Below are 12,446 nucleotides of genomic sequence, written 5' to 3'. Positions count from 1 at the left end.
ATAAATGTAATTCCAATATCTTAAAAGTATATACACGTCTATTTATTTATTTATATATGTATACTGTGGCGACCCCTAACCGAACAAGCCAAAAGAAATACGTACGTATTTTCAACAAAGCAAATGAACTGCACATTTTCAATTCAGTTCCATAATCATTTCTTTGAATTACCACCTCAAAATTGAAACACAGCTCTTCCTTCTTCTTCCTATTTATTTTTCTTATTCTTCTTTGTTCTTGTTTTGTTTTTTCTTGTTAATAATTGTTCCCCGCATATCACAAAGTATAAATACATAACAAGAAACTGGCAAAGAGGTATACATGGAAGAAAATCCTTTTTTCACTCGGCGAGTTACGATGAAACAGAAGCAAAGAATTAGCTGAATGTCTTGGTGGACTGAATAAAGTAAGAATTGGGGATCCAACCCCCAATTGATTAATTTATCAGTGTCACTTGTGTAGATCTCTTAAACACTGAAAATGTCCAGAGCCTTTTCTATGAGATGAACTGAATTCATGCCTCGTGGACATATTTTTAGGATCGCGTGAGTGCTGTGAAAATGTAATATGCCGGTCTGGGCATGTCTATTCAGTGACCCTCATTAGCCTTTGCAGCTACACTTAGCCTTTTTCTTTTTAGCTACCTCAGCAGTTGGCCATGCTCACTCGCACACTCACACACACACACACACACGCTCGTACACGCACTCACACTGAACTTTCTTTTCACCTTCATTAGGACTATCGGAACCACATCCTTTCCAACATAGTAACTAGGTGAATGAAAGCCCAATGGGAGACTTTTATTCAGATGTTTTCCCACATCCACATCCAGAACTTTACTGCTTTTTTTGTGCCCAGTCCTGTTCTTTATGCCACTTCCTTGTGATGCATGTCTCAGCTCTTATCGCTGCTCACAGCCCAGAAAAGAGAGAACAGAGGTCCATGGGAACACTGCGTTAAAACTAGGGCACATGACGAGGACCAACTGGGTGCTTCTTCCTGTGAGTGTAAATGCATGATGCAGATGAAAGGTTGTGCTTGAATCTGCATGAACCCTTATAGCTGTGTGTAATGACAAAACAGGTAATTGGTCACAAGTATCATCTTCTGCATGTTATTTGCTCTCTCCAAATTGCGTTGTGAATCTGCAGACGTAACCCTCAACGTATCCTGTCCAAATCACCCACACTTACAGAGTTAGATTAAGTTGAGGTACCAGTAACAATAGTGAAGAACAAAGCGTAACATTTGCTTTACAATGTTGGTTTGGGATTGGGAGGGAGTGTGATGAATCCTCTGTGGGAGTCGGAGAGGGTGGGATTTATTTGGAAACACTTGCCTAAAGTGGGGACGGAATGGCATTATTTCTCAGGGAGTCAAAGGGAGCGCAAGTTGAAATCCACTCATATGTTGGCCTCTAATGTGCTCATATGTTTAATACCAAATTGAACAATGCGGTTCAGACGGACAGAGGATTAGGGGTTTAGGTGCGACTGCAACATTCTTTCTTTCTTTCTTTGTGTCAATGGCTCAGGAAGTGCTACTGTACATTTAAAATGCATAGTTTTCACATGAGCAACTTTTGTGCCCGTCTCCTTTGGTACTCTTAAAACTGGGATGCAAGTTTCCCTGTATGGTGTTGGTTCACGCATCTGGTGTAAAAGGAGAACAGGATGCCCGGTGCTGCTTTAATTGGCATGGCGACAGGCGAGACGACGGATGGACAACAGGGTGAAGACGCGCCGACACCTCGGTCTCGCGCTGGTTCTTTTTCACAGACAGTGACAGCCATCTGGCACTTTTTGGGCTCTTCTGGGTCCAAAATATAGGGCAGTCACTTGTGGGACGATCTGGTACGTGTGGATGTACGAGCTCCTACTGTACAATATGTACACACTGGAAAGCCCCTCAACCACATGGAAGACTTTACTCACTGGTCATTAACTGGATGGGTCCATCCATTGCCGAAGAGATTATTTCCCACTCTTTTGATAATCGTTAACTTTAAATGCTTGTCAAATAATGTTTTCAGTTCATAGCACGCGGCTAAGTAGGACCTCAATTCCAGGGAGATTTTACTGATTCAATCTGTTACTGTTCAGAAGGTTGTGCACGCAACATAATGTCTAGCTTTATCCACGAAAGTGTCTCACCTGGCAGCTTTATAGCTCCCATCTTCGACTCAAAAGCATTTTGCCCTTCTGTAAATCAAAAGAAACATTGGTAAAACAACGCCAGTGTCAGTGGTATTACACACATTGAATTGATAATTATAAATATAATTATTTTCACTCATCTCTTATTTTGCTTTTTATCTCTTGAACAACGAAAATCAGCAGTCCTAAAACTTTTCTAAATCATCGAGTACAGTTGTTGCTTCTCTGTGAGGTTTTTTGCATGTGGTTCCGAAGGCTCACTGTTGTCTAACCTTGCTCGTTTCCTTGTGTGTTCGCAGCTCCTGGGCTTTGTGTACGCCTGTTATGTTGTCAGCGCCATCACAGACGAGGAGGACAGCTGTACGTAGCCAAACCTCTTAACCAACTCAACACGTTTCACTTTTCTTTCTCCCTCTGTTCGCAAACCTAGATTTTTGCTGGGTTCTCCTTCTCCCTTCATACTGAAGCAGAAGGTCATAACACCTATTCCACACTATCCTTCCTTTTAGACACTCTTCTTTCTTGCTTGTGCTGTCATCTTATGACGTACTTTGGTAGTCCTTTTCTCTCTATTGCATTTTGTTGTCTGTCTCTAATGTGGGTATGGTCACTTAAAAAAATACAGCCTGTCCATCTCACAGGGACTCCGACCAAGTTTCTGTTTGATGTAAATCATTCCAGCGCTCAAGTGTGTCAGAGCCTTAACAAGATGAAAGATATGTCCTTGATTTGACCTTGACCGCCCTTGTGGAAAAAAGCAGCGAGGGCTGGTGAAATGGGTCACAAGAGAAGACTGAGAACCCAGAGAGAGACACGAGTAACAAACAACCCAGCCACTGTGACCCCATTGGCGGTGCATTCAAATGCCGTCTTTGGCATCAGCCAATCAGAGCAAGAAGATTTTCATCAAAGGGTCAACAAGAGTCATAAATATCTGATTAGCTGCCAGTCAGGGCGAATAGTTTTGTCCCTATTTATGAAAATATGCTTTGTACATTTTTGTGTGACTGCTTTATGAAGGATTTTCTGGTCTACCTCTGTGAAGATTAGCCGGATTGTACGGAGTTTCTCAGGTGGGGAGGACTCATGATAGGAGTTCTGTGTTATAGAAGTTGAAACGTTTCTTTTACGTTTTAGAGGAACTTTGGCTCCAGGCTGTAATGTCAGCCGCTTTTGTCAGACAACCAAATGTCTGACGTGATTTTTAAACACGCAACACAAGCTAATTGCATGCTAAGCACAAGTCTCTTGTAATTTTAGTGTGGTCATGTATGTTCGTGCAGCTCAAACGTCTAACTGCGTGGTCGCATACCAGAGATCCACTTGGCTGCAAGCATTTCACATTTTACCAAACGGATTCCCCCCCATGCTTTGAACAGTACTATTTAAGCACCATGCACTCCCTAATCAAGCCTGGAGGGCCGCGGTGTCTCAGCTAAAGTCAGCTTGACCAGAATTCTTACGATGCTCTCAAGTCGTGTTTACATGACAACTGATGTGCTCAGAACAGATGCGCACATCCTTTCTATAGTTCTAATTTTGTTTTTACATTTGTATAAGCAGTAGTTAGGCACTGGATCCTCAAATTTTATGGATGCTGCTCTACTTTGAATCTGTAGTACCCACAAAGTGACATGTTGTTATCTGTAGTTGCTTAATGGAGACTATACTCTGGATATAATTAACAAGTAGTTGTTATGTGATCCAGACTGAACTGTAGTAGACTGCAGCTACATCACTTCCAACTGCTAGCCCTTTATTATTATAACGCACACACACAGACACGCAACCTTAACTCTGTCACACACATCAACCAGAAATGATGCTCTCATTTCCATTGTCATTTGATGTGTAGATTAAAGCGGCTTTCCACAGTGATCTCCATTCTGCTTCAGTATTTCTCCTCCCTCTCCTTCTCTTAAATGACTTTGATGTTTTGTTTTGTTTTGTTTTTAACCCTCCCTGCCGGCAGGAGCTACAGAAATGTTCTTTTTGCGGCCTGTCTTATTTGCAAGTAAAGTACATCTCAATGGCAACAAAATAAGGGGAACTTTTTTTCCCCATTGTTACAAACTTCTACATGACTTTGAGGGTATGGCTGTTTATAGATCTTGGCTCAAAAGTGGGCATGATAGTGAGTGAGTCTCTTTACTAGTCAAAAATCAAGGTCACTGGAACCTTATGGAATCATTGGACATAATCTTGTGTTCCAATACAGTACATATATTCTAAAGCGACACAATGTAATGTGAATTTTCCATCCATCTGTCCATCAATGCATTTTCCTCTGCCGGTTATCCTCACAAAGGTCACAGCAGTGCCGGAGCCTATCCCAGCTGTCATCAGGCAGGAGGTGGGGTACACCCTGAACTGGTTGCCAGCCAATCGCGGGGCACATAGAGACAAACAGTCGGACTCACAATTACTCCTCGGGGCAATTAAGAGTGTCCAATTGATGTTGCATGTGTTTGGGATGTCGGAGGAAACCGGAGTGCACAGAGAAAACCCACACAGGCACGGGGAGAACATCTGAACTCCACACAGACATGGCTGGGATTTCAACCCCAGTCTTCAGAACTGTGAACCCAATGCTCTAACCATTTGTCCTACCGTGGTGTCATGGATTTCCAACAAATGTGAAATAGAATGAAAGAGATGATGGGACAACATACAGTGGAACAATGGTTTCAAATGGACCTTTTTTTTTTTTTTTATAAACAATTCAGTTTACAAACTAAGAAAAAAATAGCCCAGTTCACTCATTAATGTAGATTAACAAGCAGTCTCTGCATCAGTCATGAAGACACAAACAAAGATGTCTCACAACTACGATGACTCTGTTAAACGTAGTATTTTTTTTAGGACAAAAATAATTAAGTCTGTGAGTAATGTTAAATTTTCCATCTACATCTTTTGACGCACCATTTGTATTCAAATATCTTTTCAAATATTCAAATTCAAAATCTAAATTCAAATTCAAATATAGTGACAATGTGTTTAACATTAACCTTGACGAAGGCAAAGTTTTGTCGCTGTTTTAAAAACACAATTTGTAATTTTTGTTTTTGATTAGTGACGTGGAAGTGCCATTTAATGGCTTGAAATCTTTTCTTGTTTTTCTTTTGTGATAAGAATGTTTCAACTGAACTGCTGCTTGTATGAAGTGAGTTGAATTTTTGCAAATTCTGATAGCTCAATTCACCCAAAAAAAAAAAAAAAAAAAATTGTCGGGTCACTCGTAGCTCAAAGCGCAGCTCTGTACTGACGTGCAAAGGGTGTGTATGCATACATGTGTGCGTGTGTTAATCCAGGCTGTCACCGTGTTTGTGCTATGTGCGAATCTTAACACAGACTTATCAGTGGCTTGCAGACACACCGTCAGCGTGAGTGGTGGGGAAAATCCTCTTTGCAAAGTAGGTCAGAGAGTTCCGCCGCCGAACAAGCGCCGGGTTAAACTCACTTTAGCATGTCTCCTAATTATATTTGTGGGCTGTGTGCTGAGTCACGTCTGAGAAAATCCTTCACAATACCGCTGGAAGGATTGGCATGTGTCCATTTGTGCTCAGGTTATCAGGGTGCCAAAGGTTTTTCACTGTTATGTTTGCAAGAGAGACAAAGTCACCTGGGATAGGCTCTGGCCCACCTGTGAACTGAATGAGGAAAAGGAATATCGAATATGGATGAATTGGGTTTTTATTTTAAAATGTTCTTCAAAAGAATGATTGCAAGGCTGATGATATAAAGAACAAAATGGGGATATTTTATCCATATCCGCCACTTAATCTGAGAGCAGCTGTTGTCATCTGCTGGGTCAGGACCCAAAAGGGGGCTGGCGAGACATTTTGGGTGGGTCACACACACTTGGAAAAAAGCACAGGGGTCCTAATGCTAGAGCAGTACAAGACAGCATGCTCACCTTTTTTTCATTTGACTGTTTTATAGTTGGCGGCATGGTGGTACACCTGTAAAGCGTTGGCCTCACATTTCTGAGGACCGGGGTTCAAATCCCGACCTCGTCTGTGTGGAACTTGCATGTTCTCCCTGTGCCTGCGTGGGTTTTCTCTGTGCATTCCCATTTCCTCCCACATCACATAAACATGCAACATTAATTGGACACTCTAAATTGCCCCTAGATGTGATTGTGTGTGCGGTTGTTTGACTGTCTCCATGTGCCCTACGATTGGCTGGCAACCAGTTCAGGGTGTGCCCTACCTCCTGCCCGATGATTACTGGGATTGGCTCCGGCACTCCTGCTACCCTCATGAGGATAAGCAGGTCAGAAAATAAATGGATAGATGTTTTATAGTTATACCCAAGAAATATTTTCCATACAACTATTTATTGTCATAATAATGTTGATGAAAAAACGAAAAAACATTGTTTTGCTGCATTTCTATTTACACTAAGAGTCACGATAATCTCTTCATCTCTTTCATGCCTGAATGAATTTAAGTCATTTTAAGCATAAACTACTCCCTACAAAATCAATGAGGTACATACTCCCTTGAATCTCTGAATATCTGATTTGCTGCAGTTCTGTGTTTTATCTTCTCTCGCTTGTGTCGTTCCGATATCTTGAGTTCCCCAATCTGATCGTTATGGCAATTTCTCTGTAATATCTCATCATGTTGCCATTTTTTCACACTCACTTTCTCTTTTGTTTATTCCCAACCTTTCTTTTTCCATCCGGTGGTCCGTGGCTGTGTTTCTCATCACCGTCATCGTACCAGTACGTCACTAGCTCACATCCATTGTCTATCATGAGTCTTTGCAGGCCGTCTAATTTCCATCCTAAACGTCTTACAGCAGCTCAAAGGGGCCTCCGCTTTTGACCTACATACCTGTCATATCTTGTGGGTGTCCGCAGAAATAAAAACCATACTTATCCCCTTTCACTGTTACCTACGATGCTTATTTTAAATATTCAAGGGTCACACTTACTGATCCACCGGTTTCCCAAGCACACTGTTTGCATTAATACACGTTAATTATTCCCATGTGGTTGTCAGTAGGGATGCACCGATACTACTCATAATCTGACTCGTACAAAAGTTGTGATCCTGTGGGACCCAGTACCAGGCTGTCATTATTCTGCCTACACTGTGAAAAATGAGTTACAATAGTACAAATGTGACAAGTAACAGTCATCTTTGTAGTTTATCCAAAACATGGAATGAGTGCTTTAAACGTTACTAACAACCTATATAAGAAATAAATTCACGAAAAAAAACAACAACATACCTACAACATATAATTGTCTTGAATCCATCATCAGATGGACTTGCAAATTGTACTCTCTGAAAGGCGTTACCCTTTATTTGCATCATTTCACTGTGTTGCCTTTACGGCGCTATCCTAGCACAGCTGGATCGCTTCAAAGAGAACATCACAGCTACAGGAACAAGCCAACAGACGCTAATGATAAATAGATAAGTGAGTTGCGGAGGAAGGGCTTCTGGCCCTCATTCTCCAGATCTATCAGTATTCAGCAGAGCACCACTGCCTTTGCTTATCAGGATGGAGCCGATCTGAGGTGACTTTAGTTTCCATGACGGTGATGTTTCTGTATTTTCCCTCCATCAGTGTTGGCTTTGCAGGATGTATCTGCCCTTTTAATCCTAGAGAAACAGAAGCTGCTGTCTCAATTGTGCTTTCCTGAATCACTTTGTCGTCAGTATCTGTTGTTCTTTCCATACGGTGTTTGCACGGGGCTGCGGCTCCTGGACGCAGACCTGCTTTATATGCGTCCTTTTTAACCTAATCTGTCTGCTCTCCTGTCAGTCAAACCACATAACGTGAACCCCCGTCCACACCCTTTGCTCCCTCCCTTGCCGCCTTTGCCACTCATCAATATCACAGAGGCTTTTCTTTCATCTCTAAAATGTCTCTCAGCACAACCTGCATAATCATTCCCATTTTTTTTCTTTTTTTTTTTTTTTTGCTCCCTCCTGAGAACACCGCGGTTTGCTCATCGGCGCCTCACCTCGAGCCTGACCTTTTAAGTGAGGAAATAAACCGAGCTGGTCCAGCGTTTGCCATGTGGCCGAAGGTCACCTCTGCGTGTGAGCGATAAAAACAATGAGGCTGTTTTGACAGCCGGGCAGCTTCCACCTGTTTCCGCGCTACCTCTGGCTCAAGACAAATGCACAGATTTAAAAAAAACAACAAAAAAAGATGTGTTTGAAGTCTTTTTTGGTGTTGTGGGGTGGGCTTGACACAAATATGTACAGTGGAGCCCCAAGATGTAAGTTTAATTTGTATCTCAAACCATATTTCAATTTGCAATGAATGGGAATAGAATTAATGCGTTCCAGCCCCCATAAAAAACAATCAAAAAAGTGTTTTAATCAAGAAAATACCACTTTAATGTATTATTATTATTTATAAAACTAATAGTGATAACATGATTTCCAATGAATTTAAATAATCAGTTTCATCATCATGATTAATTCATTGCGAGTCTTTCTGCTATGCACAACTTGGCCACTGGGCGTAGTATAATGCAGTCATTGAGACACAAACGAGGAAGCATTTCCTTACTACTGGCAGTGACTTGATAAGATATTGTAATATAGTCTGTCTACAAGTTGATGCACTGTTTGTGTTCAAATATCTCTTTTAGGGTTACAACATTGCTACATAGATACGCCAAGCTATGGCATTTTGCCGCAGTTAGCATTAAACACACTTACGTCCCTAAGGCAAAGCTATGTGGTATAATTGTTATTTTTTTTGTGTGTTTACTTTGATAGTATACATCAACGGGAGATGGGGGCAAACGGCTTGACGCCTCTTTTTTCATACATTTGTTAAAAGTTGCTGCTTGCAGTAAAGTGAATTGAGTTCATTGCCCCCCATACAATGCCTGTATCATAAAATTCTGCTTGCAAGTCTGAGCAGAGAATCGTATCTCAAAAAACTCTGAAGTCGGGTCACTTGTATTTGAAGGCACTATTGTATTTTGCTCCCATCCTGTCACCATCGTTCTGTTTCTGTTTCTACTGTCATGTCATTCTTTTATTTATTGTTATTTTCTCTGTTGTTCATTTTAATTCATTCCACAATTCATGACTTTGAATTCTTTGTTTTCAGTTGATTTTATTGGTGGATTTGAGCCATTCCCACTCTACCATGTCAATGAGAAACCATCTCATCTCCTCCTAAATCCAGTGTCCCTGTAAGTACGGATGTGTTGTCAGCCAGCCATAAGTTTGTGCACGTCCAGATTTTCGAAAAGGACACGCTAAAGCAGCTGCAAATGAATATTCCCCTCGCTTTTTAGTTGTTGCGTACATTTGTCACTTTCCTGTCAAGGTTGCCTCTCTTCTGCAAGCTTGCATATTCCATCTCCTCCAAAATGCTCATCTATAACAACGATTTTTGGGGGGATCCACATTGGACACTCATGCAGAATCAGGAAGTCCAACTCAGTGGTGTAAAAATTACCGTCATGTGTATGTGTGCAATATAATCTCATGAACCTGATCTTGAAGGTTAATCCTTCCTGGACTCTGTCCAATGCCTCTGATTTTGAGTGCCATCTTCCTGGTGCCTAAACTATGGAAATACTGTAAAACTTGGCATCAGACACCATGTGCAGTCATCTGACATTGTATAAATAAATTCTATTGGACACAATCAGTTTCAAGCTCAGAACAAATAAATACAGTAGTGCCCATAACTGTCTTTCTATGAGTACAAAGAAAATAAACTCATTGAAATCTTAATCTATGATTCCAGATTTCAACATTGTTTCGTCTTTCAGTTTCTAAGATTCAATGTGAACAAGGAACATCAATATGATTATACATATTGTATACACCGTCATGGACATCGTATTGAGATTCAGGACTTAAGTTTCGTTGCATTATGATTTTCATATCCTCAAGCTCCTTTCCTATGAAATCTCTTGAGAAAAATTTTTATTGCGGCATTTTTTGCTCATTCGTACGTGGCATTGTTTTAAAAAAAAGTTTATTGATAAAGCTTATGGCATGTAGGTAATTACTTTAGAATACATGTTGTTTACATCTTGCCTTTTTGTGTGTGTGTGTGTGTGTGTAGATTTCATGTTTTCATTTTTGTTTTCCCCACTGTTTTCTTTCCAGGTCTACGTAAATAGAAGATCATCTTGGAGGGATGTTGATGCTGACGTTGCTTGCCACAGTTTGACCCAACTTTTAGTCCCAGAATTTTGGGAAGTGCCAGACTTCCCTCCGACCCCACTCCCACTCACTTTACTCTATTAAGTACTTAAAACATGGCAGTCACTGGTGGGCTGCATGGAAAATACAACTCAGTTTAATTGTCTTCCTCTTGATTAGTTTTGTCTGTTTTGAAGCAACTTTGAATAAATATTTTTGTAATGTATCCTGTGGAAACGCACTGTGCGTTCTTATCAGCACAACTGTAGAGAACAGCATATAAATACCTTTAGTTTGTAATCGGCAGCAGCCCATCTTTTCCACTCTGTGGCACTGCACTCATTTTGCATGTTATCACTATTTTGGGTCGGATTGTGGCTTGAGGGCTAAATTACAATGGAACGAACCAAGGATTCCTGTTTACTTTGGGTAGAGGTCTTTTGTACATCCATGCACAGGCAGAGCCGTAAAAAGGAACACGCCTCAAAACTACACAACGTAAATAATGCAGTGATTGCAGGAAAATGAATTTAGTCTGATGTGAAATATCAAAAATGCAAAAGGTTTCAGCGTGCAAGATTCAAAAGTTTTAATTGTGGGGTATTATTGTTAAGGATTATTTTCACCCACAGCAACGTCAAGCAGTTAAGTGTCAGGTGTTTGTTTATGTTTGGAAAAAGCGCTGGAAACTGTCCGTGGGATTGTGATGCACACTTAGCCGATTGTTAACTCAACTTCAACAAACCTTACAAATAGAAATAGTACAGTGAGAGCTGAGCGTGGCTTTCTGCCATGTTCAGCGCCTGTTCTAGTTGTAAAGGAATTTTATACTTGAAAAAAAAAGCACTTTTGTGCTACAAGTCACTTCGTGCGAAACAAATCCACTGTTGCCTTACTGCCCTCTGGTGTTTAATTTGTTGTCCATGTGCAGGAGCAGATGTGGTGATTTCCTCCCCAAAAGTACAGTATTGTATTGTTTTTAGAGCCCGTTAAAAGTCATTTTAAAGTTAGAAAATAAGCACAGGAAATATTGCTTCACCCAGCAGTTTGTTTTAAGTCCACTTGTTTTCAACACAGTTTTTTATCATTCGAGGTTTTGTTTTCTTAACCTCTGAATCATATATGTTTTGACGCTTCACAAATTTATCGAGTGAAGGTTCAGCATCAAAAGAGTTGCAAACAAAGACCTCTCCTTGTTTTTGTTCTATTCACAGATCATTTTGTCTATTCTTGGCAGTTGGTTGTCGGATTCCTGTAATATTCTCACTGCCGGGTAGTGGCAAAATAGCATCTCAGCCCAGTGCTTACTTTTGATCATATGATAAATATGCGTTGCGCGTGGTTGGTCAAACTTCCTTTACCCGGATGCAAATACTATCTCTTTATTTATGAGAATTCACGCACTCGTCCAGCGTTTCCCGACTTTGATTACGCTAAGGCCCCAATCTTCCATCACAAAAAGTATGTACAGTATATTGAAATAATGATGATATCTCAGTTTACTCAAAATTGACTTGGTCTGGGCCTGCTTAGTGTATGAATGGCAAGAGGTGGATAGTTTTTTTTTTGTACCATCGTCTATTTAATTGTTCTGCCTGACACTGTATATCGCTGGTATCGATAGAAGAACAAAGATATATTTGTAGTTACTAATTTTCAAACAAATTAGGTGAACTGGGGCAATTTCCCACGGCACTGGTGAGGCTCTCTCACGGCACGCTCGTTGGGAATCTCTGCTCTAGTCTATTGTGTGTGTGTGTGCATCTCATATTGTGTTATAATCAGTATTAGACTGAAATGTTACTAAATCTTGCATCTTGGTGCAATATAGCTTCTTCAAAACTGTTATGTGCGCTAGTTTCCACTGAAAGAATATGGCACATCTTTGTTGACACTTTTTCATATTTCTACAGAAAATGTTTTCCATTTTCTCTTTCAGTGTTGCTCAAATCCAATGTGATGTGTATCTTTTCCATAGCTGTTCCTTCTGTTCATGTAAATGTGTTTACTAATAAAATAAATTGTTTTCTTTCAGTCATCATAAGTCAATATCTGCATAGAACCCACATTAAAATTGGCACACCGATACTGAGTAGGTCAAAATGTTTGTTGTGGATCATATGTAGTAACCTACGAGAGGAA

At 40.5% G+C, this 12,446-nt stretch overlaps 1 protein-coding gene across 1 annotated transcript in view; it reads left to right on the top strand.

The window, feature by feature from the left end:
• The window catches only part of nkain4 (sodium/potassium transporting ATPase interacting 4), a 48,034-nt gene extending 35,603 nt beyond the window's left edge, over nucleotides 1-12,431 (top strand). The window contains exons 5-7 of the mRNA XM_061811369.1: nucleotides 2,460-2,520; nucleotides 9,253-9,337; nucleotides 10,269-12,431. Of these exons, the coding sequence (XP_061667353.1) occupies nucleotides 2,460-2,520; nucleotides 9,253-9,337; nucleotides 10,269-10,278 (156 nt within the window). The 3' untranslated portion in view covers nucleotides 10,279-12,431. The remainder of the gene's footprint in view (nucleotides 1-2,459; nucleotides 2,521-9,252; nucleotides 9,338-10,268) is intronic.
• Nucleotides 12,432-12,446: the final 15 nt, after the last annotated feature.

This window comes from Syngnathoides biaculeatus, chromosome 2 (assembly GCF_019802595.1).
Source record: "Syngnathoides biaculeatus isolate LvHL_M chromosome 2, ASM1980259v1, whole genome shotgun sequence".
NCBI lineage: Eukaryota > Metazoa > Chordata > Actinopteri > Syngnathiformes > Syngnathidae > Syngnathoides > Syngnathoides biaculeatus.
This window is presented reverse-complemented; position numbering and strand designations above follow the sequence as displayed.